We start from the raw sequence: 26,610 nt of genomic DNA, 5'->3' as shown, positions 1-26,610 counted from the left end.
AAAATTTTGAACACGGGGCCTGGTTACTCTGGCTATTCTGGCGAACATGCTAAAATCTTAGAAACGCTGGCTGAACTCTGGCTACTATGGCTGAACTCTGGCTATTCTGGTCAGCCAGAGTAACCAAAGTTGTACCTACTCTGGCTGATCTCTATCTGATCTCTTGCTACTCCGGTTACTCTAGACTGCCAGAGTAGCCAGAACACTGTCCACTCTGACTGAACTCTATCTGATCTCTTGCTACTCTGACCAGCCAGAGTAACCAGAGTTCTGGCTATTCTGGCTGAATTCTGGCTAGAGTAACCAGAGCAAATAAAATCCTGGCCCGTGTTCACAAAACATTTTTTGATCTCAACTGAGTTTGAGATTGAAATATTAATACCAATTTTAGGAAATCGTCTCAGCTTTGACTGAAAATGTTTTGTGAACACGGGGCCTTGTTACTCTGGCTACTCTGGCTGAACTCTGGCTACTCTGGCTAACCTCAGGCCAGTCAGAGTAACCAGAGTTCTGGCTTCTCTGGCTGAACTCTGGCTACTCTAGTTAAACTCTGGCTACTCTAGCTGAACTCTGGCTTAGACTGCATATACCAGCTGTATGATCATAATATTATGAAGATGGATGTTGTTGTATGTTTTGTTGAAATTACATCTAAAAATTAAAGTTACATGAATTATCATCTTTATGGTTGTCCTTTTCAAAAATGAACGGTTGACATAGAAACAGTGAAATCATATATAGATCGATAGTAGAGTATTTTCCTGGGAACATTTTTTTATTATGAAAGAGTTGGCCCTATCAAACAATTTGGTACCTATGAAAACAGTATAAGTATGCATGGCCGACCTTATTGGCCCCAATACTAAGGAGATTAACCAATAAATTAATTCATTAGATTGTAAATAAGTGATCTATAAACAATTCATTGTTTAACATGTATAACTGTAGGTAACAATTAGTAAACCTAATATTTGCCAAATGAACGTTCTTCTCAATGGATTCACTTAATAGGTACTGTGTCACCTGACAAAATAAACAGATATATGAGTCAGAACTTTAATGAAATTTACATGCAAGAATATTCAATACGACATCTATGGTTGCTAGCATTATACTACAAAAACTATTGCATCTATTTCAAGGTTTATTATTCAACTTTACAATATTACATACTGTATAGGATCAATTTCGCACAACATATGAAACAAGTAGAGGTAATACAAAGCATAACTCAGCCAGTATGAAAAAAAAGCAGAGCCAGTGCGAGAAAACAGGGCCAATATAGAATTCAAGTATTCTGATTTGTTCAAAAGGGAAGGCCAATACGAAGTAGATTTTTGAATGACGCCATTTTACATAAAAACATAAACATTACAATAGTTTTTATATTTTTGACAAAAATATTATCTAACATGTTCATGTACAAGAACTAAGTAAGGCTGGTCGGACGTTCTATGTCGAAGTTTACGTGTTTGTAGATTATAACAATACATTCGGCTTATTCGTTATATTGAACAAACAAGTTCCTGTTCACGTCAGAAATATATCCTCGGCGTACAGTGATTCGCGGAGTTAATATAAATTCAGCGCAAACTCAATAAATAACAGTTGTCATATGAAAATGTTAACATATTTGATTAAATACATTTATCCTCCACCACGTACATTATTCCAACTAATTTCATTCGATGTAGATTAGACTGGGATTAGTCCTTAATATTCATGTCTAATAAATTATGCCAGTCGTCTGCAAACCTTGATTTCGCAGATATGACATCACAGTATCCTGGGACTTGAATCACATGACTCAAAGGTCAAATATTGTAATCAATGTGGTTTTCATGATTTTCAATGCTTTTGCTTTTAAAATGATTCACAAAAAAATTAAAACATTAACAGTTCAAATCTCTAACAAAATAGTTTCTGTTCTTCCAGACTTACACAGTTAGGACATAGGAAAAATCCCCCTCTTTTAGTTACTCTTACGACAATGCAATGAATCTAATCGATTCCAATGTTGACATGGGTTTTGTTTTTACCATTCCATTACATTGTGCCCTATTTGGGAACGTAATAGAGTCTGTAATAGCCTATATCTATTCTGATAGGCTGAGGATTAATCAGAAAGTTTGAAAAAAAGCTGGGAAGAAGTTGCTAAGAGTTATAGGTACATGAAAACCCCTTTTACGTATCCGTTATTCATCACAGCTTGTGTCACGTGACCTCCATTGATAAAATGTAAACAAAGCAGACGAAGGAAATACCATTTTAGGGTGTAAAATGTGTCTTTTTTTTAGTGGCTATATTTAGGGAATAGTGTAAAGGAAAATTACCATGAAAGCTTAATATTCAATGCATTTGCCTTCTTAAAATTGGAAAGATCGTCAGGTCGAGTAACATTCTTTGTAAATGCTAACGTAATTTCCGGTGCGTGAATGCAAATCTCGCGTGACTAGTAAGCAGACAAAAATAGCCGCGAATCAAGGTACTCCGCGGTTTTAAGTTCCAGTTATTGCTGATTATGTCAAAACATATATCTTTCCAAATTATTCATACATACCTTCTTACAACCCATTCTGGTTTACTAGCAAAATGATAATGCTTAAAACACAATTTTTGATCTTCAACATTAATAACTGCCGTAAGGTTACCACCGCCAATGTTCAAAAGTTGAATAATGAAATTATAATTAATCAAGCGGCTTCATATAAGCCTTATTATTTGTCCCCGGGCAGACGTATTGGCCCTCGGCCTGTGGCCTTGGGCCAATACAACAACCCTTGGACAAATAACAAGACCAATATGGCATCGCTTGATTAATAACTTTATATTGCATGTATAAGTCACAGAAACCTACTAACGTAGAATCAAAGAAGACTGCAAAACTCACCTTCTAAATGTGTAGTTGTTTGCTTTAAATCTTCATCAAAACGTACTGTAGTGCTTCGAACAACAACTACAATAGGGTACGAATTCTTTTCTTCTTCTGTTGCATCCTTAAAATGCAGAAATCGTAGCTCAGTAATGAATTTTCCCAAAGCTTTGGTAAACGCAGTAGATGTCTCTCTCTCTTCAGGGTCATATAGCAAAACCTAAATATACATGAGACAATCATTAAGGAGGTAGGTTACCTTCATATTTGTATGTGCGCATGTCCAACCGGAAGCTAACGTGACGATTTACGACGACGTTTACGACAAACTAAATGTGTTTGTATATTCATTCTTCTGAAAAAAAATCATGAACCTGTCTTCGATCCGATGCTTTATGGTTTAATAATGCAGAAAAAATGAATAAATTGCCGCAGAAACGCTTCAAAACAATGTTGTCTTAAAATGACGTCATTGACGGCATGACGTTACGTGTCAGTTACCGCGCAAAGTTAATAGCTTTTATCTTGAAAGTACGTAATTCTGTGCATTTTCTTTATTTTAACTATTTCTAAATAACCATTATTTGCTGAAATATTTTTTATGAGTCTTTTGCTCTGAATAATAATCAATATTTTGCTTCTTTTATGTAGTTATAACGAAATGTTATGCGGAATGTAAGAAAATGGATAATGGTAACCAATGTTATTTGGAGTATAGTTGGGTAAAGGTTACTTGTTACGGCCATTTTCAAATAAAAGATCTCGCAGTTTGATTTGTAATACCTATTTTTCAGGTTCCGTTGATAATTTGTTACTTATTTACTAAAAGTAAGATCTAAAATTATTCAAATTTCAGTAGAAAATTGTGGTTTCTTGAATTGAATTGATGTTACCATGGAAACGAAGCCCGTGACCTATGTATCTAAATGTAAAATTCAAAAGCGTTGACACTGGTCTATTTAAGAAACACAGCTTCGGCTTTTTATTTTCATTTCAACAATATCTATGAGAATATTAGCAGCATGCTTAACGATTTTTCCATGAAAAATGCCAGACGAGGGGTACTGCTGTAAGTATTCTAAGCTGTGAAATTTGTTTGAATAAATGCAAATAACACGAAAATATTACTTACGTTAGAAATTATATGTTTTAAAGCTAAATCAACTAGAAAGATAATCTTATTCATTATTTTTTATAAGAAATTACGACAAAAAACAAGATATAAGCTATTTTAAACATCTCTGTTGCCATGGTTACTTTAAACTTTAAGAAAAATAGGGTACCATATAAAGTGCTTGGTATTTTGCTAATAATATTACCCAAATATTCCATGTTGGTCATTAACAGAATGGCACTGAAGCCGTCGAAAACCCCTATTTTTATACATAGTTGTTTAAAAATGAGAGAAAATGCGTTACCATGGAAACACGAGCCCCGCGACATATACATTTTAAGCTTATATTAGAAAGCTAATGTGCATGCTAGTAAAATTATCAATTATGCAGACTTCTACGGATATCAATAAAACTAAAATACAATGAAAAGTGTTAAATATCCGTATTTTCCTTCTTCTTTCAATATGAAATATCTTTGGAGGGTCATGTTCTTCAAACCTGGATTAAAACTGAACTTGAAGGGACAGAGACAAACGAAATTGAAATTGTAGCAGTTAAAACTTCATATTACACGAAATGCAAAATAATGCTGCGTTTCAACTAATTTGAATTTACTCTTGTAACAAGGTAACCTACCTCCTTAACATAAATTTTGATATAAATTATAAAAGAAAGTTCAACACAAAGTCAAATGATGAATAAATATAACCTTGATAGTAAGTAGAATGTCTTATTCACGTAGTTAATATGTCGCCCTGAAAAAGCAAGGGGAGCCATTCTGGTCTCTTGTGCTTTAAGCAAGATTTGAAAAAGAAATGTTATGTTAAAAAAGAATTGTATAGTTCTTGTTTTCTACATACAAACATGTATGAAATAAGTAGATTATTTGTGTGTCGTAATAAAGTTATTGTCGTAATTCTATTACTTACAATTATTACTAAGAAGCCCAAATAAGTTATAGCACGACATTATTTCAAATTATTTTTTAAAAAGCGGTTTTCATTGATTAAGAATACAGAAACTGCACTTGCCGTTTTTCCTTGCTCCATCCTGTAAGAGGAAATAATTTACATTAGTTGTGTATGTATAAATAATAACATAATAACGAAACTAAGATGGCGGGGAATCGTATACCGGATATATATCAAACAATGGAATGCCATGAATGTCTTCTGATGTTTGAATTTGAAGGTTAGCAACGTCGGTTAAGTGCTGTATTTTGGAATAAGCCTAATGTCTTAGTTCTGGATAGCTTGTTGAATAAAAAGGACATGTCGGCTGGAGAACTGCTATATGCTGGTTATTATTTCGAGGTACATTTGTATTTGCATTTATTGATCAGTGTTATTTTGAACTGATGTTAACTTGATACATGTATTTGTATCAACCCTGATAAATTTGAATTTAGCTGAAGTGGAACAGCAGATTTTTCTTTTCTTTTTCTTTTTCTTTTTTTTTTTGGATTTGTTCAATACTTATTTTGATAAAAAAGGTAATGGTGGTAGGAATTTTAAGTCCTCATGTTTGGGGTGAAATAATTTGAAATTCTTATATTCTGAGAAAACAATTCAGGAACTGTTAGATTTAAAGCACTTCAATGATACCAAAGAGGTTTAAACGGAAAGAAATCCTACACCTAACACCAACTGTCAAAATTTAAATATGTATAACATTTTCTTCATTTTGTAAGCATTTATTACGAAAAGTTTAACCGTAAATCGGTAAGTTTGGGACGAAAATTGTTTTCTAAATTATTTTATGTTAAATTATTTTGATTAATTCAACAATGTCGCAGTATGAGATTACAAGTTTATCTTACATTAAGCAACAAGTGATTGGTTTTAATGATGAAAACAGAATAGGATACGTATCTAACATAAATCAATTATTGAACGGAACAGGTATTTGCTCCATGAAAGATTAAAGTTTCAAATGTAGTTAAATCTCTTAAAAATTGATCCAGCTGTTATCAAATGACTTGCTACAGATTGCCGAATGATACTGAAAGGCAATTATTGATTAATCGTTGCATGTTCAGAAACAGTCCACTTTCACAAACCCACAAATTTATGAAATTGTTAGTCGGTACTGAACATGAACTGTGGTCAAACCGAACCTACAACACTTCCAGTTTTGTCATGTTGGATGACCTGTGGGTTTAAATTTTTTCCGTATTATTAGCTACGTGAACTCTGTGATAGTACTATGGTAAGATGATACGGCGATAAAGAACACTCCAATTAAGGTGACATGAGATCTTGTTTTGATCATAAGTTACGACCGAGTTATGACTACAAATTTGCATATTAATATTTATACACTTGGTTGTTTTAATTAAAACATAGCCTTAGGTCTATGTTGATTTTAGATTCTAAATTTACAATGAAAATGGCTTTTAAGGTATATCTGGTAGCACTGCATATCTCAACGTTGAGAATATAAATATTATTTAAAGCCTAGGACTTTTTTTTTGTTAGGATGGATTTAAGAACTGATATCTCAAAGTTGATATACATTTTGACACTCCAAAAAACGCAAGACATATCAGCTAGCCTATGTACGGTTCCCCATTATGTCTAACGCCATCTCAGTATCGTTGTCAATATCTTTCATTCTAACACGACTAGCAAATAACCTACTTACACACAGAAGAAAATCAATCCACGGTTATTTTGCGATAAAATATGTGCATGAAAAGGGTTGTTTTTGGCTGTTCTGCCCGCGCTCGTAATTCTTTTCATGAATGAAAGTCACGTGACGTTTGTAAATACTAGCGTAATGTAGCAGATGCTAGTTTTTGGACTTTTCGCTAGCCGGCCGGAGACAGTCTTCCTCCGATTCAGCAGAAATCAACTACAAAACAATGAGATTTGAAAGAAATAAAGCAGATAGTTATCATGTATCTGTATGCTTTCTTTAAGTCCAATAGAAATATTCGCCATTTATAAGACTCTGTAGTCCATACGTAGCTAATGGTGAAACATAGGTTCGCAAAAATATGGACCAATTTTCCAAAATATTACCATATTTGGCCTTGTGGCAAAACATTAGGGGAAAAGCAGTGGTCCAACATTGCACAGTGCCTTGAATACAAACCTCGCCTGTACCTATTCTACATAACAAAACTATCTGTCATGTCAACCGATTACTTTTTTTCAGTACTCCTTTCTGAATTAGGCCTCTGTTGTTTCGACATTTGCACAAAGAGCCAGCAATCAACATTCATCAACATTCGCAGTTTCGCTTCTGACCAACTTCAGGACACTAATTCCGTTAAGGTCGGCTGAATGCTTGTAAGAAGTTTTTTAAATGTCCATTACATAGCACCAAAGCACAAAATCCGCATTGAATATCATTTTGAATGAAAACAGGGCATTCAGTTTTGACACTTGCCTTTTTGTCTAAGGCCAGTTCGTATCTAAGGCTGGAAACTACCTAAAATCATAATATCCGTGTACAACAACAACAACAAAGGTCGGCTGCAAAACGCAACAAACAACAAAACTGCGAGATTTGCCATGGTTTTGGGGACTGGAGGTAATTGACGAAAGATTTGATGGCCATGCATGTCACACAATATGTGCTGCAACATTGGGGAGAATACATGGAGGAAATTTCAAGTTGCACGAAGTGTAATTTATATCGTTTTTTCTAACACTGTTGTTGCAAATATGTCGTGTTAGAATCGAAATAACAAGTTCCCAATTGTGATTTATTGTAGAATAACCCGAGTTTTTCGTTCTTATGCGAAACAATATTTTACTCAGGCATACGACCTTTGTGAAATAAGAATTCAAAAAACGGGTTATTCTGCGATACACTTTGGAACTTATTATTTCTAAATTCTAACACGACCGGCTTATACCCTGCAAAATCTATCTCGTGTTATTTTGCAATTAACCTACCTCGATCTATGCTGCGCGCGTACCGTATTTTGCTGCGGCGTAGCACACAGTACTAATTTACGTTTGATGAAAATATTCCTCTGATTCTCGTCTTACTTGAAACAAGTCGTGTTAGAATATCTACATAAGGTTTATCGTACTATAACCCTCGTTTGTCGATCTTATGTGTAGATATATATCATGAAGGCCAAATGCTTATACGCATAAGAACTCCAAACTCGGTTTATTAAGGAAATAATAAGTATCAAAATTGGGTTTATCGTAGAATAACCAGAGTTTAGAGTTCTTCTGCGTATGAATATATCAATGAATGCCGAAGGTACAATCTTTCTCACATATTTAAAAATATGTTAAAAACATATGAACATCTCAACAAAATCATGTTATGCTATTACTTATATAGACAATTGACAGACTTGTGAATTTCATTATAAGGCTAGAAAAGTTTTACAAAAATAAAATGATTTTTTCTTTCTGTCATATGAGAATTCATTTTAATCCAGATTGATATTTGACCATGGATTAGTGAAAAGTCAATATCTACACCGCTGTATCGTTAAAACTTCTCGTTTAAATTTTAAAATGGGTAAATGTCATAAAATGAAAGAAATGATGTCTTTGCACAAATTGATATTGTTGAAAAGTTAGTTTCTGTTGATGTAAAATATATTGAAAATGATCTTACTCTGTTGAAGGACCCATTTCTATTGTTCTTTGTGCTCGGTGCTCTCTGCTTTAAAAAGAAATGGTCAAAAATAATCTTAACATATATAAATATAACCTAGTTGTATAGGAAAGTCATAGCAAATATATACGATTTATCACATGTGGAACAAAATAAGAATCATTATAAAACATGTAAGTGTTTTTGTTCTAAACATATCTGTAAAGACGGATGTAAGAACCGCATTTAATGTTATTAAATTTTATATTTATTGAATTGTTTCGCTGTAGAACAAATATTATTGAAAGAGTTCGTTGAATGTAAAATTTTAGATTCAATACGCTTAACTCACCTTTCTCATATACCCTGTTAGGAAAAGCATTTAAAAGGCATGAAGAAAATTGTGAGGTTGCCCATTTCAAAATATGACAAACGTACAAAATGATACTACCCAAGAGACAATAAAACAGCTATGAAATTTTATATAAAAAATATTCATCAAGTTTTGCTACCGAAACATTCAAAGTATTTTCGAACCCATAACACTGACGAGGAAAGGAATACAAGAAATTAAAGAGATTAAAAAAATACAGAAGCTGACTATCTGCTGCGTGATCTTGACCCTTCTACCAGATACTGAATTACACAAATATATTTTAACCTGCTTACATTTCTATATTATGAAAGTGATAATTTTACAACATTTAGGCAACTGTTACTTAACTTATGCGCGGACCTATACGGGCAGCCGACTAATACATACCAAGAAGTCAATGTCAATTTTGAAGTCACAGAATACGTATTCTTCCTAAGCTACCCTAATTATTTTTGGTTGAGGCGATTAGAAAATTGTTCTAGATATAACTTCACTATACGAGCATGAGCAGTTTCACCATTTATACATTTGTCTAATAATTATACATTAATAATATTAAAGCACAGTTGGGTAAAAACTTTAGGGGTGAGTAGCCATCTAATCAGTAAAAGTAATATTGTTTGATTCTGCAATGTATTTTATATTATATAAAACAGTAGATCAATCTTGGTAGCACTCTTTCCCGAAGCCTATATTATGCCAAATAATATGTGACGTGCCGTCATTTTCTAATATGTGAGTGGCGACTGCTATTTCCAAATCTGTCATCATAACGTTATAAGGTTAACACCGCCGCAGTAAAGGGATTTCGTACAGGGAAATATGCAAGGTAAAATAAAATGAATGTTAGCTCACGCTATTGGTGGATATCTTGTACGATTCTCTTCGCTGTAAAAAGAAAATTGATCAAACAAAATCATATGAAAGCCAAAGCTATCAAGCCCTAGATGAATGGCTTCATGCCAAAGTGATTCATGTAAATTATTAATTTGGTATTAATCCGTGACATAATCAAATCCATACATTGCTCGTTGCTGAAAACAGGTATTATTTATTTTTCTAAATATGCAAAATAATTTGTGACCGTCGTGTGTGTTTTTTTTTTTTTTTGTTTTTTTTTTTTTGTTTTTTTTTTATTTCTGAGATGCTCTTGAGTGTCTCCCACCTAACTAGAGGCCAATACTGGTTCTTCCCAGGAATGACGTATCGGTGCTATACACTGGACACGTTAAAGAACCAGACAGTCTATTCGAAAAGAGCTAGGCTAAGTTAGCCGGACACGTCTGTATCTGAAAAGTTCTCTCTGTTCTGGGAGCTTTATCTCACTCTGTCCCTCTGGTCAGATCGCTGTGTGTCTGTACTAGTAGAGGATGATTTCGCGCCCTGTGTGGCTGCAGTATATGTAAAGCGCATCATGTAAAGGGCGCTGTATAAATCTGGTGTAATAAATAAATAAATAACTGATATGACCCCAGGGCAGGGCCTCTTTGCACTCCAGTGATCTTGTTAGAGATCCACTAGGCAATGCTACATACCAAATATCAAAGGCCTAGGCCTTATGCATAATTTGAACAAATTGGGTAAAGGAACACAAGGCAATGTATCAAAAGCCTATGCCTTGCATTTTCAGTCAAGAAGATTTTTAAAGCTTTTTTTCCTGTATAAGTATATGTAAAACTAGAGACCCTCCAGGGTAGGACTCTTTCCACCCCAGGGTAATAATTTGAACAAGCTTGGTAGAGGACCACAAGTCAATGCTTCATACAAAGCACCAAAGGCCCATGTCTTATGTATATAACCAAGCAGATTTTAAAGTGTTTTTCCTATGCAAGTCTGTGTAAAACTTGGGCCCCTTGGGCAGGGCCTCTTTTCACCCCAGGGACACAATTTGAACAATCTTCATAAAGGGCTATTAGATAATGTCACATGCCTTGCGGTTTTGGACAAGAATATTTTCAAATATTTTCCTTTCACAACCAGAGTTCTGCATGGAAACAATTCTTTGAACAATTTTGAAAGGGGGCATCCAAGGACCATTTCTGTGAAGTTTGGTGTAAATCTGCCAAGTGGTTTTCAAGAAGATGTTTTTAGAAAATGTTGACGGACATTACGACGGACAACGCACTTCACACGACGGACATTGATCGGTCACAAGAGCTCACCATGAGCGTTTGACTCAGGTAAGCTAATAAATCAAACTGGATTAAGATAAGATCAACATACGAAGAAAACTAAACTATAAAGTAAGTATTTTATTCTACCGCCTCGTTACAACGTGAACTTATCATCAGTTAATACATTTAATGAAGTGCAATTTAAAAACGCCATGCATGTTTTTGCACAACTTGTGCTATTAATAGTCTTCAAGTGTTACGATATATGAATATGAATTTTTATTACCAACTTTAGGAGGGGTTCGTTCCGATGTAAGTCGTGTCTAAACAAATTTTTCAATGACGATTGGTTACGGTATCGCTCAATATGACCTGGCTGAGATTAGTTACATGTATGGTAGTTACATCGATAACCCTATATTAAACCGTATTTAGATATAAAATCTAAAAACATACATTAAGTCAAACATTAAATTTTGAATATTATTCGCCTGCTCTTGAGTAAAAAAAGCAGTAAACAGTTAAAATTATACGTTTCTTAAGTTGTTACGGACACTCAATGATAAATGTAATGCCAATTTTAACCTGTAGAATATTTTTTAGGCAACTGCTTTCTTTAACACAGCCGATATCTATTTAGTAACATGATCAACACTAACCAAGGATGTTACAAACTCTTAACGAAGTCACAGACGAGTGTTCAAAGGTCTAATCACTAAATGCGGCGAAACTATTACTTATATATTGAATGTACGGATAATACAGGGATAATACATGCTTTCTGTGTATTGACGTCTGTAGACCTTCGGTCTCGGTCACAAACATTCCCGCGGGCTTTTGCAGACGCACAAAACAAACCTCTATTTTCGCTATTCTTGTATAAAAACATAACACGACGACTAATTGTATTGTTTTCATATGTGATGACCTTACATTTCTGAATTTCCATTCTGTTGTTCTTGGAAACGGTAAACCTGTTTGAAATATCCATAACCAGGGCCCAGAAATCAACAACACTACAAAAACACGTAATGAAGGTTTTTAAACGATTTTTATCTTGATATCAAAAATATGTCAATACCAATAATTTTGCATATTACTCAAAAAGTTGGTCAACAGGAGCACAATTTTAAGAATAATAACTTTCGAATCCTTTAGAGTACTAGCGCACTTCGAGTACGGATGAGTACGAACATAATGACAAGCTTTCAAGCTTTTTATATAAATTCTCCGAGAAATTAGATTCAAACATACTGACTAATACTTGCCAAAACTAATGTGATTCCTAAAACAAACAATCGCACAAGTAACACACGATTCTAAAACATTCATGGTTATCTATAAAAACTGAATCGATGCTGACTTCTGAAAGCGGAGAATGAGTACGAACATTGTTGGGGGCAGTGCATATGGCGCAAAATATTTTATGGATTAGATTGCATCTTTTATGCTACAAGAAGAGGTTTTTCATTAAAGAAATAAGACGCAGCCACAAGATGTCAATCTGCGCAGAAATACATATATGTCCCTGGGTAAGCATTTCAAAAATGAAAATAATGTATTAACAGCACACGAATTACCTTGTTTGCACACAATTTTTTTTTTTGTGTGTGTGTATTAATGTCTGCAGAAACTGGCGGGTATGTTTGTGTGTTGACGATTCCAGTACATTTTAATTTCCACTTGTTCCTGGAGGCATACAGACCTTACATAGGAAAATGACGCGAAAAAAAGTTAGTCGCATAATGGCAGATAAACATAGTCCTCAGTTAATCTTTTTTGATCTGATGTGCCAATTTTCTTATTTTCTATGTATTCTTTGCATAAATCACGTGACAGATCTATGCTTGACATGTATGTAGCATTTTCATAATGAAATAACGACATGACAGAATTGTTCATGGAAACTTAGATCATAAGGCCTAAAAAAATCTTTGTTTCTGGTAACATGCTCAAAAAAATTAGGGTAGGTAGGTCGGATTTTTTATTTTTTTTTTTTATTTTTTTTTATTTTGTTTAATTAAGATTATTAAGGGAGACTTTTCCGAAATTGTTTTTATGTCACAAAATGAATACAGATAAGGGGGTTATGCCTTTAGAGTATCAGTAAGTTGATTTCTAACATCACTGGCCATGTTTAAAGCATATAAAATGCAGTATTCAAGTTTTTGTTAAAAAGTTGAAAAAAAAAAATTCTGCAAGGCCATAAAAACATTTAGGGTCGGGCCAAAAATTTAGGGTAGGTCGGGATACCGAAAACAAACAATATTTTTACGCCTAAACCACTACTACGATTTCGGGTTTCATCTTTAGCTGATTTTGTAGTTTGTGTGTTTGACTGATTTTTTTCATCAAACATTACCCCACTTATCTTCTGATTTTATCCAGCACTGACAATATTCTGCAGGAAAATGTAAGTAAGAAACATTTAAAATGGGTCCTGATGTGTGCTGCGGACATTGGAAATACGTCAATTTTATATAATATAAAGAAACACAGCTATTTATTATTATTATAGACATACAGGCAGTAAATAGGAAAATGGTGATCGCATAATGGCCATTATTATATACGTTACTATAAATAGTAACAAAAAAGTCCTTTAAAACGGTTATTACGGCCTCTGTTGACGAATCCATAATGGCGCAGTGCGCCTCACGCGCCATAATTATAATGGCCCCGGGTAATCGGAACGTCAGCGCGTTCTGATGTTGACGTCATGTAGCAACGTTATTATGGCTGTTGGAAGGGCGCTGTATCATTTTCAGATCGATTGTCAAATATTGATGGCATTGTTGATAAAAAGCAGTACAAATAATGTTTTTAAGTTTTTGGAAAATATGTGAAATGAAAATACCAAGATATATATGAAGCGAATGTATATAATAAAAAGGTCAATAAACGGCTGGTTGTACCTTCTAGCCATAATGGCACACCTAGTTTCGTAATGGCCCTAGGGCAATTATGACACTGAGTGTGCCCTTATGGCAAGAAGGCACAACCCAGTCGTATATTAACCTCTTAATACAAATAGTCCTCAGTTATTTAGTTGATATATTAGGTGTATTGTCAATAAAAGCAAATAATTCTAATGGTGTCCTCAATGGTTAATAGTAGGCATTTTTCTCTTTTCAATTTATGTCAATGATACTGTCATAAAACATAAACTACTACTATACGAAGACGACTCTGCAATTTTAGTTAGTACCAAATATAAGTATGATGTAGAATGTCTCTTTAGAGAGGACTTGAATAGTGAACTGAAAATGCCATGTGGAAATTTTAGTACAGGGAAAGTCAAAGCAACATACAAGGAAACTTCTTATAGATCTATTGCCCCTTATACAATGTCATTTTGACTATGCGTTTTCTGTTTGGTCCAATACCTTAACTCAAGAGTTAAAACAGATGCTACAGGTAACATAGAACAAAGAATCAGATTTATTTTTAATTTTAACCCCAGGTCCAATATTGATAAAGAATATTTTCTTTGTTTTTGAAGTATGACTTTTGAAACTGTTGGTTGTAAAGAGATTCTTTTTACTTTTTTACATTTTACCACATAAGATGTCTTTTTGAAAGTGTGCGTACAGGACAATGTTTGCAATTATCGTTATAAACCCTAATAATCATATGAAGCTGAAAGAGATCTCATCATCCCATACATTTAAGTTTCTTTTATCTTTCAATTTTATTCAAATTCAAAAAAGAAATCTTCGTTGCCATCTAGGTAATGCTACTCGTTGCTGATATGATGACCAATTTAATACAAGTAAATTTACAATGTAGAAAAATATTGCCCATGCCATCATATCTGTAAATGTACGAAGACTGAAAAAATTATAAAAAAACAGAACATTTTGTAGCCATAACTGGTTACCAATGACAAATAGTGTCAAACAAATAACTCTATGTCATGTCTTTAAGATGCTTAATAACATTGCTCCTGCTTATATGAGAGAACACTTTATTCCTGTTAGTACGCTTTCCTACCAGATTTAGTGTGAAAGTTAATACTGTTTTGGACAATAGGGACAGTTGGGTAGTCTTATTCAGATAGTAAACGTATTGACATTCCAAAAGTGAAAGGTTTCGGTAAAGATTATTTTGCATATACATGTACATGTAAAAGTCAAAGAATACCTGGTAAGTGTCTTTTATTGTTTTACTCATTTTTTAAGATTCCTGTATGATATTCTGTAAGATTTATTTTTTAGCTAGTCATTTTGTCAGATGTTTCATGATAATATTTAACCAAAGTAGGTTCCAGATATTAAATTCTTAAATTTACTTCGTATATTACATAAGGTACAGTAATGCGTGCTTGGGCTGCCAAGGCTTCGCATTGGTAACCTTATTTTACCAGATAGTAAAGCAATTTAAGTTATATAGAATAATACTTTAGATCATTTTTATCCATATATTGTGATATTTTTAGTCTTTCATATATTTATGTTTGAATTGTGACGACGAAAGTCTTTCTTTTTCTGATATTCGTCTGCCCATGTCATACCAAATGAAAGTTGATCTACATATATGGACCGCAGTAGAAATAATAGATATTTTTCTGTTATTATGTATATGGCATGGCTATATTTATATATCTAGCCATGGATACACACATTGTGCACAGAAATAAATATTTCTATTTAATAACTGCCCTTGAGATCTTGAAACAATTGATAGTGGAGACACGACTTACGTTGGAACGTACCTCTAAGTTTTTCGTAATCTGTATGTACCTCCGATCTGTATTATGAACATATTAGCAACATGTAGTTAGACACGCTTTAATTTGACATGACGGTTTTTAACTAGACAGAACAGCACTTGACGTATTTACTTTTGCCATTTTATCAGTAGATACAATCTTGTACCAGCGAAAATTATTAAAAATAAATATCTTTTGTTATTTTAGAGTTAAATTCATGTTTATCCAAGACACATGCTGCATGATGCAAAATGCAATGCGTATTACATCCCCTCCCCGGTCGGAGGAAAACAGTAACCGTTGTGTTCTACTATTACAAAAACAGCCTTCAATGTGTGTAAAATAAGTTTTGCTAATCATATCATAATGTGTATTTTGAAAATGCATATAAACAAGTTAAATTTCTAATTCGAAATAAAGAGAAATGTTTACTTACCTGTCAACCGTGTTTTGTCCTAGAAAGTTGCCCATTTTGGAGTTTTCAGAGTTTGCTCTGAGATTTGTACAAATTATGACGAGGGAAGTTCGATAAGAAATGTAGGGGTTTTCTCAAAAGTGTGCGTGTGTATACTTGAACAAGCTAGGCCAGATAAAAATATTATGCTTACAGCTGTTTTAATTCATATTTGCTTTTCTTGAAATAAACTGAATCGGATAATTCTCATAAACAGGATATATTTCAGCTGCTAGGGCTGTTTTGTGTGTTTTGCCCTGGTCTTGTACTAGTTTGACAATTGACTGTGTGATCTTGAGGTCCTTAGTTCTGGGCAACTGATGCAACAATCAGCTGAAGAATCAGAACCGTGAGGGTTTGGACATTCTAGCAGCGATATTATCCTGAATATCTACTTTTAGTGCTGGTGCGCCCTTTGCAAAAGTCTTATGATAAACGGAATTCCATATAATTTGCTTGCTGAGCCATTCCGATTAAAAATATGACCATATCTTAAAGCTGATTTATGCATATGATATACAGACACTAAAAGGAAAATGGCGCGAAAACAATGATAGTCGCTTAACTGCGGATTCAAATAGTCCACTGTTAATTTACTTTGATGAGCTCTTTTCCATGTTTTCTTTGCGTTTATTTGCTGAAATCACATGGCAGACTTACGCTTGACATTTAGGAAGCATTTTCATATTGAAATATTAGCATGACAGACCATGTTACGGAATCTTAAGGTCATACACCACTATAATTTTGGATCTCATTTTAACTGATTTTACAGTTTGTGTGTTTGACTGAAAATGGTTTTATTGGATCAAACATGACCCCCACGTTTGTATATTTTATCCGCCGCTATATTCTTCAAGAAAATGCAAGTTATAGACATTTAAAATGGGTCCTGATGTTCGCTGTAGCCATTGAGATTTGTCAATTTTATACGCTGGAATAAAGAAGGTCAGATATTTAGTATGTTCTTGCCTATAAGAGGACATTGGTAAAGAAATAGGCTGTTGCGATCAAAATTTGATGATCATTTCAAAAATGGCAATTTGTTGCAACTTTTTTGTTTAAATGGATAGTACACAAAAATAACAGTTTTACTGTTGTGCGCGTGTTTGTTTGTTTCTTTTCTAAAAAAAGAACAAAAATGCAAATATATAGTCTAAATGTTGCTTATTTCTATCTGTCAGAGGTAAGATCAAACAGTTTTAAGACTTTGTGTGCAGATCAGAGTAGAAATTGACACAAAAGGGCAAAACTAAGCTCCAGTTAGGAAAACTGATTGCAAATTATGTCGTGACAGCTATTCATGGCCAACTTTAACATGTTGACATACATTACAGAAAATGTCACGAAACTAAAAAGTGTTGGCATTAAGTTAAAACCATACAATTTTCAAGCATTTCGGTTGATGACCAGTACATTTCAAATGAAAAAGGCACAGATACAAAGGAAAATCGGTAAAATTTGGAATCTGGCCAGAAGACGATGGAAAGCTATTTGATAGAAAATGACAAATATTACATTTTTGCTGTTAAATTCGATAAGACAAAAAATATCGCAAAATATCTTCATGAAAATGGAAATTTGTGAACTTATATAGAATAAAATAGGCAAGCGATTTTGTATGCTCATGCCATATGGTTACTCAGTGCATGTGTTTTCAGGGCAAAGAGAGTGAAAAACACATATTATCGCATTTTTCTAGTCATTTGAGATCATGGAGACCATTCAGTTTTACAATAATAGAATTCCGCTTAAACCGGCGTGAATGGGCATGGGAGTTGTTGCACATTTCAATGCCCTTCAAGAATAGACTCAGTCAAACCGAGTTATCTATTATTTTGCTTGGTGACATTCCAAATGATCTTATAGATTTTATTTTCTATTTTCTATCACAACAGCAGTCTTTAAATGCTGCGTGGCAACTGTAAAAAATGTTTCTCCGTACTTGGACTCAGTGTTGTTATATTTTCTTATATAGTGGAATCATTCAGAATTCTGCTTAAGCCGATGCTAGCCTGGGCGTGAATGGTTTTGCATATTTCTCGTGAACAGATTCAATCAAACCGTGTCTGCTATTTGTTTGTTTGTTTTTCTTTTATTTCTTTTTTTATTTGCTTGGTCACGTTCTATGCTTCCAATGGTTCTTGTTATAGATCACACTTACCACCCGTGATGGACATCTGTATCTGACTTGTCTTGATTGTATGATTATAATAAATTTAAGGAAGCTCAAAATGTAGGTATTGGAATTTGCTACGCCTGACAAAATTAAAGTGCGCAATTATTTTGAGATTACCCCCGAAGTAATTGGTCGTCTGCTGTCCACTCACGTGTTCATCATAATTCGTACAAGTCTAAGATAAAAACATCTGATAACAACTATACCATTTGAATGTATATAAAAATACGACAGCAGGTTGTAAATCAAATTGTGCTAAGATATAAACGCTTTCAAAATACTTTATCAAAATAATATTTATGTACGCAATATTTTACTCAAATGAGATGTTCATGAAATGAAACGAGAGATCGTCGTGACGTTACGCACTAATATCTGTTTATCCGGTGGTGGGCAAAACAAATGTTTTTACTTCTCTACGGTAACTGTTACGGTGGTAATGAGGCACTACTGAGTTAAAGCAAAGCAGTTACCAGAGGTTCGGATATTTCCATGTACACCTTTTACTAGTGATCGCGATTCCTTTTCCTGCATGCCGTATTCTTCAATTAATTAAAGAAACAAAGTTAAACGACTACTTTTCTTGTAAGCAGTAATTTATTCAGAACAGAAGCGTATGAATTTACGCAATCATTTACAAATTGCAGCATTTCATCTTACATCCTATGGAATAAGATTAATTTTTCCATGACCTGCAAAAGCAAGGGAATTTCCTGTCCGACATGCAAGAATTTAGTGCACTAATCTATTGTTGCCTAATTCTAAATTTTCTGCAAAGTGTTAGTCGCGCATGTAAAAAGGAAGAAATATGTATCTCATAAAATATCATGTAGATTATGGTTACACTTTCCTTAAAATTAAAGATGTTATATGTACATGTTCGGAAGCATGTCCGATTTTACACTATAATTATTATGATGTTTTCTGAGTGAAAAAGAAATACACAGAAAAAATCTCAGTTTGTCGTTTTTATTTTCATTAAATAATCCTTTTATCTCACCAATATTGATAAAACTTCTTCATTTGAATTATGTGATATCATTTAAAAGGAAGTCGCCAGCCAGATAAAAACAAATGATAAAATAAAGAAATACTAAATAAAATATGAAACGTGTACATTCAAAACAAACATTTAAAACATATTTCTGTTGAAAGCGATAAGTAAAATAATTCCGATTACGTAATGGTAGGCCTACAATAAAGTCTTTCTGGGGAAAAATGCGATTGTTTTGTGCGAATGTCCAATTTGAGATTTCATAAAGGAAATTTTCGATGTGTAAAAACAATATCTTACAAGGATATCATCCAAATTGATATTTCATTAATATCAAATATTTTCATCTTATTACATATTGACGCTTTAGAAAATTCCCTTCTTGATAATGTTTAGGCTTGGTATCAAGTGTATTATATAATAGCCGGACACCTAATCAATCTGATTTAACATTCTGAAAGGACTCCAGTCATCAGCCTCTACTTTTTACTAGGTTTATTTGAGCTTTCTTTGACGCGTACCCGGTAACCTGAAAACTAAAGGTTGACCGCCATCAATAATGACTTAGTACATCTAAATACCGCATTTTAAAACAAAAACACTTAACTTTTCTTACAAGGGCCTATAAATAAATGTTAGACAACTGAAAGACACTCACCACGCAGATCTTATTTTCTTTCGAGCTGTATCATTTTCTGGTTTAGCGCCTGCAAAATTTTCCAAAGTCCCGTCTTTGAAGTCCATTCCAATTACACATTTTATAACTTCGAAGTTGTTCTCAATTTTTGCAATCCGCTCGGAAGGATGAGTTCGAAAGTAGACAATAATTACCACACCTTGATGAGATTGATCTAAAAGAAAATCAAAGCCTTGAGATGTCTGGTGGTTGCGGGTTTTGTTAGAAGATTTATTTTCTGTTTAAATGTCAATCTATAAATATACATGAATAAATGAGAAACAAATATACAAATGCGTGTCATATCCAAGATGAACTCTGCCTGACCTAGCTTGTGATGTAACCATGGAAAACCTTATCATTGATAGATCTTACGTAATTCAAATGGTCAGTGTGAATGGATACAGGTTGAATCAGAACTGCTTGATCATTGATAATTCATCCGCATTGTTCATGAATGGAACTGTTTTGCGTAGCACATGAACATCTTTTGGAAGTGATTTGGAATAAAATAAAGATGCTTAATATGATTGTCAGAATTACACTTGTAACTTTGGTAGCGGGTAAACCCGCAACCAAAAAGTACACACAGAGTTTTGCATCTGAAAGCAAAATAAACATGTATGTTTAAACTGAATATAAAGTACATTGTATACAAATGTACAAGCTTCGATTTTTTTTTTTTTTCATGTGAAAACAAAATTTCACATAGTCAATTTTAGAGCGACATAAAAGTATACATGTAGCACAGATAATATATCCACCTGAATAAATCGCGAATACGTATTTATTTCTACGCTTATAAGCACTTTGCTGTATTAAGACCACACTCCTTATACATTCAGATGCCAATTTACTAGTATTTACATATGATATGCTGTCTGTTATATCCCATCTTATTTTCTTTACTCTTTTTATTTACACTATAGGTGTTACCAACATCTTACTTACTTTGTATGTTGATACGTCATTTGGATTAGCTCAAAAAGGGTATTGCATGCGTGCCTTGTCATACTGAATCTATTAAACGAGTTGAATAAACTAATAAAATGCAACGCTCTGCCAATCGTTTTATCAAATTTATTCCACGAGTTTAATAAATTCAGTGTGGAAAGACACAAAATCAATGTGATTTTCATTTTATAACATGTTAGCTTTTCCGGCTGAAAAATTAAAACTTCTTCTTTCTTTGTCGATCAAAGACCTAAGTCAATTCGACCAACGTCTTTTATACTTAAAACGAGTTCAAAGTCAAATATTTATTAACACTAGTGTAATACCGCGGTCAAACATGCGATAAATGACTGTATGATGAATTGTTTAAGTATGCTATTGAAATCGATTAAAGAATAGTTACACGTTATGCCTTGATCAATTTCTTGCAGCACTTCGCGGGAACAAGATGATGCGACTATGACAACCAATGGCAAGTGCCTCACATTGGAATCAATTTCTTGCCGAAGGAATGTGTAGTCGCAGATAAACGCTTCTAGTGCGCCGGCAAATGCTTTCGCTTCTTTGCTTTTGTCATGAAGATGTAATAATACCTAAAACAAAGAGTGGGAGTTTTTTTTATAAAATAGGTTTAAAATAATAACATTAGACTAGTGACAGTAGTGTAAATGTAGTTCTTAAAATAATAAAACTTCCTTAACTAAGCTTACTTAGGAATATAAAGGTAAACAAAAAACAAGTTTGGATTATAAGAAATGACAAGTTGAAATAAAGAAAAGCGTTGATAGTTTTATTTTCTGGAGAATATTGAAGTATTATGAAAATACCTAATGAAGTGTTTTTATTTAGAATTCTTAAAACATGTATCTATCTGTCTGCATAATAACCATAAAACCACTATAATTATTTAATAATCCGACCATTCTGTAACGTGTAGTGTTTCAGTCTAATAAGAACGCAAAAGCTAAAATGAGCTACATGGAAATGATTGTAGGTAGGCGTCAGTAAAAATCGAATAAGGGCTATTCTGATAAAAATTGCTTTCAGTAAAATACCATTGGGTCCTTTAGAATGTGACTCAAAAAAAAAACGAAGAGAAAGTATTTAAGCTTAACTTACGGAATAACCGTTGTCCATGCTGTAAACATAAAAATAAAACTTCGTTAAGTGGAATAAAAAGAACGGTTAGTCCAATATCTTTTGAGAAAAAAATCAAACAAAACCAAATTATAGAATGTAACAGTTGTTTGAAATGAATCCGGCTAACTTAGCCTAGCTCGTTGCGAATAGACAGCCTGGTTCTTTAACGTGCCCAGTGTATAGCACTGATACACGCAAGGGTGGGAAACACTGAAAAGCGTTTCTGAAAATTCCCGAGTAGCTGCCGGGGATCGAACCCCCGACCTCAGGATTAGAAGGCCAGTGTGCAAACCACTGAGCTATCCGTCCGTTGAAAGATGTTGTTTGTTTACCAAATATTTCTGTATTTTCATGATATACTTCCTAAACTTTAAATGACGAATAAATGCATGAAACAGATAGTCAAGCATAGAGCAGTTGTAAACTCAGTATCATAGCTTAACTGGTGGTATTTTCTGGTGGTATTTTAACAATTAGAAAATTGATACATCCTGTAATCTATGTGTAGTATATTCCCGAAAATTTTGATATGTTGTAAATCTAATGATTTAATACATGTTATAAGGCAATATTTCATATCAGATGAAATTGTATTCGCTAAAATTTCAGAATCATTGTCCTTTATAGGTTTAGAAAATTGTAACTAAACTTTTTGTTTATGTCTACATTTCTTGAATACTGTAGCTTTGAAAATATATACAGCTTTTTTTATCATTAAATACTGAGCAAGAAGGTGGAAAAAAACGTAACTATTTTGTTTCATAGCTCTTATAGTTACAGACGAGCGTTGACAGCCGCAAGCAGCGCCCTTATTCGTAAATGCGTTTTTAAAAAGCATATCTTCTACGAATATTTATACTTTCTTTACAACTTAAAATTCATAACATATAACAACTAGATTTACAATAAACTCACCTTAAAAGTGTATCTCCCTATTGAATAATAATCTTGATAAACCTTGAACGGCATAGCTGAAGTACAAGGAGGTATAAACAGACGATAAAATAATTTTCAGTTTGGGAGATAAAATCTAGATAGTCTACTTTTGAACTAGTATTTGTGAAATTGCGTTCCGATATTTTTTTCATATTTTATTAAAAATTACAGATGACTATGAAAATAAAATCATGAAATCACAAATTTTAAACAATTGAATGATAGATGGAAATTGATCTTCACAGGCGCGGCAAAGCACAGACCAAAAAAAATTGATGCGCGCAACCCTTAATTTAAGACATCATTCTATCTGAAAATCATGGAATTTCCCATAACGTAGTGTTTAAAAAATGTATCAATCGTAAATGACCTAGGCCAAAAATAGGTTTTCTGAGACACGCATTGTATGCGATGGTGGCTGATCTGCGCAATTTCGTTCTGTCGTTATGGCGGCCTGCAGAATGTCGCACCCCCCCCCCCCCACCCCCCATAAATGTCGCTCAACCGAACGTCGCCCTGCCGAATGTCGACCCACAAAATGTCGCCCAGACAAACGTCGTCCTTTCGCCTTCCGGAGTGACACGATTATATTACTCAATTTGGAGTTAAAAGGTGATAATTGTTATGAATAGTTCTGATATATCCCAAACGAAGTGTTACTAGAGGAAATTGCTCACTTTAAATCAATATTTTAGATATCCTTAACAAGCCAGGAAACAATATTTTGTAAATATCAATAAGGATCTTTGTATCATGTTATCAAACGATACACATATAAATCATATCAACCAACATGTGAAGTCTGGAACATGGTCTTGAATTTCTGTGTTGTTTGCCGTAATCGAAAATGAACATTTAGTGTTTTATAGGTCATATACCACATATTTTTTCTTATATCAGAGATCACTCAATGTTTTACGATATGGAGACTGCCAACTTTTTCTTTAAGTCAGACACGGCTTTTTTTTTCTTACGAGACCACAGATTTTCATTGGTTAGAAACTACAATTTTTGTATACGTCACCTTAAAATATTTACAGGCCAGAGTCCACCAGATTTCTTCTTTGATCTGAAACAACTAACAGTGTTAGATTGGAAACCATTTCATTTTTCTTAAGTCAGGGACAACCATTTATGTCTCAAATCAGAGGCAATTATATTTTTCATAGATCAAATACCACCAATTTTTCTTGGGTCAGAGATCACGATTTTTTTTCTAAGGTTAGAGATTACTAAACTTTTGTTCAGTCAAAGACCAATAAAAGAATTTGTTTCTTAGGTCAAATATCTACATTTTAGGTCCGAACCCAATTGGATTTTCTTTAATTAACATCAGACAATCATATCTTAAGATTACTCCACTAGCCGAATGGAAATACAAATATTACAGATCATTTTACACGCCTTTCAAACTAGTTCACTGGAAGGAGTTATTTTAAAGTCAAATTTCTAAATAAAACGAAGGCCAGTGCACCTGTAAGTGGTGGAGAATCAGCAGAGCAAAATTTCTGTACAATTATGAGTAAGTACTTTAAGTCGTCTTCAGTGGGTTTGAGATATTGTTTACTACACCTTACATGCCAGTAGGGCTGTCTGGAGTGGGGCAGTGCTCTGTACATTTTCATGTATAAAATATTTATTATAATCAAGAAAGCTTGTAATGCATTCTGGTTTTTATTTTGTCATTTTTACCACAAATTACAGATTTACAAAATCATATCTTCACAGTTTTACAACAAAATATCACTACCATTCTAACAGACCCCGTCTGTTTTGGAACAATCCCCAATGATATCTTAAACTGCATCCACATTTATACATCCAAAAAACAAAACATTCATCTGACTCAATGCCCTTTGATTAAACGATACACACTGATAAAAGCTTATCCATAGAAAAGTGTCCAAACATTCTTACATTTACAAACAATTCGAATAAAAAGTTCTTGTACTTGTATTCTAACCTAAAATCTTTCATGCAAGACGTTTTTGTATCTCCAATATGGAGTATTTAACAATATACTGTCTTCTAACAATTTACTGTTTTTCACAAAAAGCACATTAACGCAAACAAAATATTTTCAATATTTGATAAAGGCATGAACATGGTAATCAATTTTTCTTTTCAACAGTTGAAAACCCATGATATGTTTTATTTTCATTCATTTAGACAACTGGATCATATTTATGAGTGCAAACATCCGGTTGAATATTTTGGCCTATAAAGCCAGCCACTGCCTTTATATTATGTTTACATAATAGCTTAAGATATTGTTATTAGACATGTTGATGTCAATGCGACACTTGTATGTTATATCATCCACTGGTCCAATTTTCATCAAGTTATCACTGGAGAGTGTTTTATGTAATGTTGGAGAGTGTATGACGTAACATATGAAGTTATCACTGGAGAGTGTTTGATGTAACATATTGAGTTAACACTGAAGAGTGTTTGATGTAACATATGGAGTTACCACTGGAGTGTTTGATGATACATATGAAGTTATCACTGGAGAGTGTTTGATGTAACATATGGAGTTACCACTGGAGTGTTTGATGATACATATGAAGTTATCACTGGAGAGTGTTTGATGTAACATATGGAGTTACCACTGGAGTGTTTGATGATACATATGAAGTTATCACTGAAGAGTGTTTGATGTAACATATGAAGTTATCACTGGAGAGTGTTTGATGTAACATATGGAGTTACCACTGGAGTGTTTGATGATACATATGAAGTTATCACTGGAGAGTGTTTGATGTAACATATTGAGTTACCACTGCAGAGAGTTTGATTAACATATTGAGTTATCACTGGAGAGTGTTTGATGTAACATACGGAGTTATCACTGGAGAGTGTTTGATGATACATATGAAGTTATCACTGGAGAGTGTTTCATGTAACATATGGAGTTACCACTGGAGTGTTTGATGATACATATGAAGTTATCACTGGAGAGTGTTTGATGTAACATATGGAGTTACCACTGGAGTGTTTGATGATACATATGAAGTTATCACTGGAGAGTGTTTGATGTAACATATTGAGTTACCACTGCAGAGAGTTTGATTAACATATGAAGTTATCACTGGAGAGTGTTTCATGTAACATATGGAGTTACCACTGGAGTGTCTGATGTAACATATGGAGTTACCACTGGAGAGTGCTTGATGTAACATACGGAGTTATCACTGCAGAGTGTTTGATGTAACATATAAAGTTATCACTGGAGAGTGTTTGATGTAACATACGGAGTTATCACTGCAGAGTGTTTGATGTAACATACGGAGTTATCACTGGAGAGTGTTTGATGTAACATATGAAGTTATCACTGGAGAGTGTTTGATGTAACATATGAAGTTATCACTGGAGAGTGTTTGATGTAACATACAGAGTTATCACTGCAGAGTGTTTGATGTAACATACGGAGTTATCACTGGAGAGTGTTTGATGTAACATATGAAGTTATCACTGGAGAGTGTTTGATGTAACATATGGAGTTATCACTGCAGAGTGT

The 26,610-nt window shown here is 33.7% G+C and overlaps 2 protein-coding genes across 2 annotated transcripts in view; both read right to left on the bottom strand.

Moving 5' to 3' along the window:
• Positions 1 to 26,610, bottom strand: part of LOC123539959 (E3 ubiquitin-protein ligase UBR5-like) — a 243,411-nt gene that overhangs the window by 163,900 nt on the left and 52,901 nt on the right. The gene's annotated exons all lie outside the window — the stretch shown is intronic.
• Positions 1,001 to 22,187, bottom strand: LOC128549315 (uncharacterized). The gene is made up of 8 exons (XM_053525895.1): positions 22,134 to 22,187; positions 21,418 to 21,607; positions 20,043 to 20,235; positions 9,788 to 9,820; positions 8,578 to 8,625; positions 5,019 to 5,037; positions 2,891 to 3,092; positions 1,001 to 1,023 (listed from the first exon to the last, which is right to left on the bottom strand). The coding sequence occupies exons 1-8, from the start codon at positions 22,149 to 22,151 to the stop codon at positions 1,001 to 1,003; spliced, it is 726 nt and encodes a 241-aa protein (XP_053381870.1). The 5' UTR covers positions 22,152 to 22,187.

This window comes from Mercenaria mercenaria, chromosome 16 (genome assembly GCF_021730395.1).
Source record: "Mercenaria mercenaria strain notata chromosome 16, MADL_Memer_1, whole genome shotgun sequence".
Taxonomy (NCBI): domain Eukaryota; kingdom Metazoa; phylum Mollusca; class Bivalvia; order Venerida; family Veneridae; genus Mercenaria; species Mercenaria mercenaria.
This window is presented reverse-complemented; position numbering and strand designations above follow the sequence as displayed.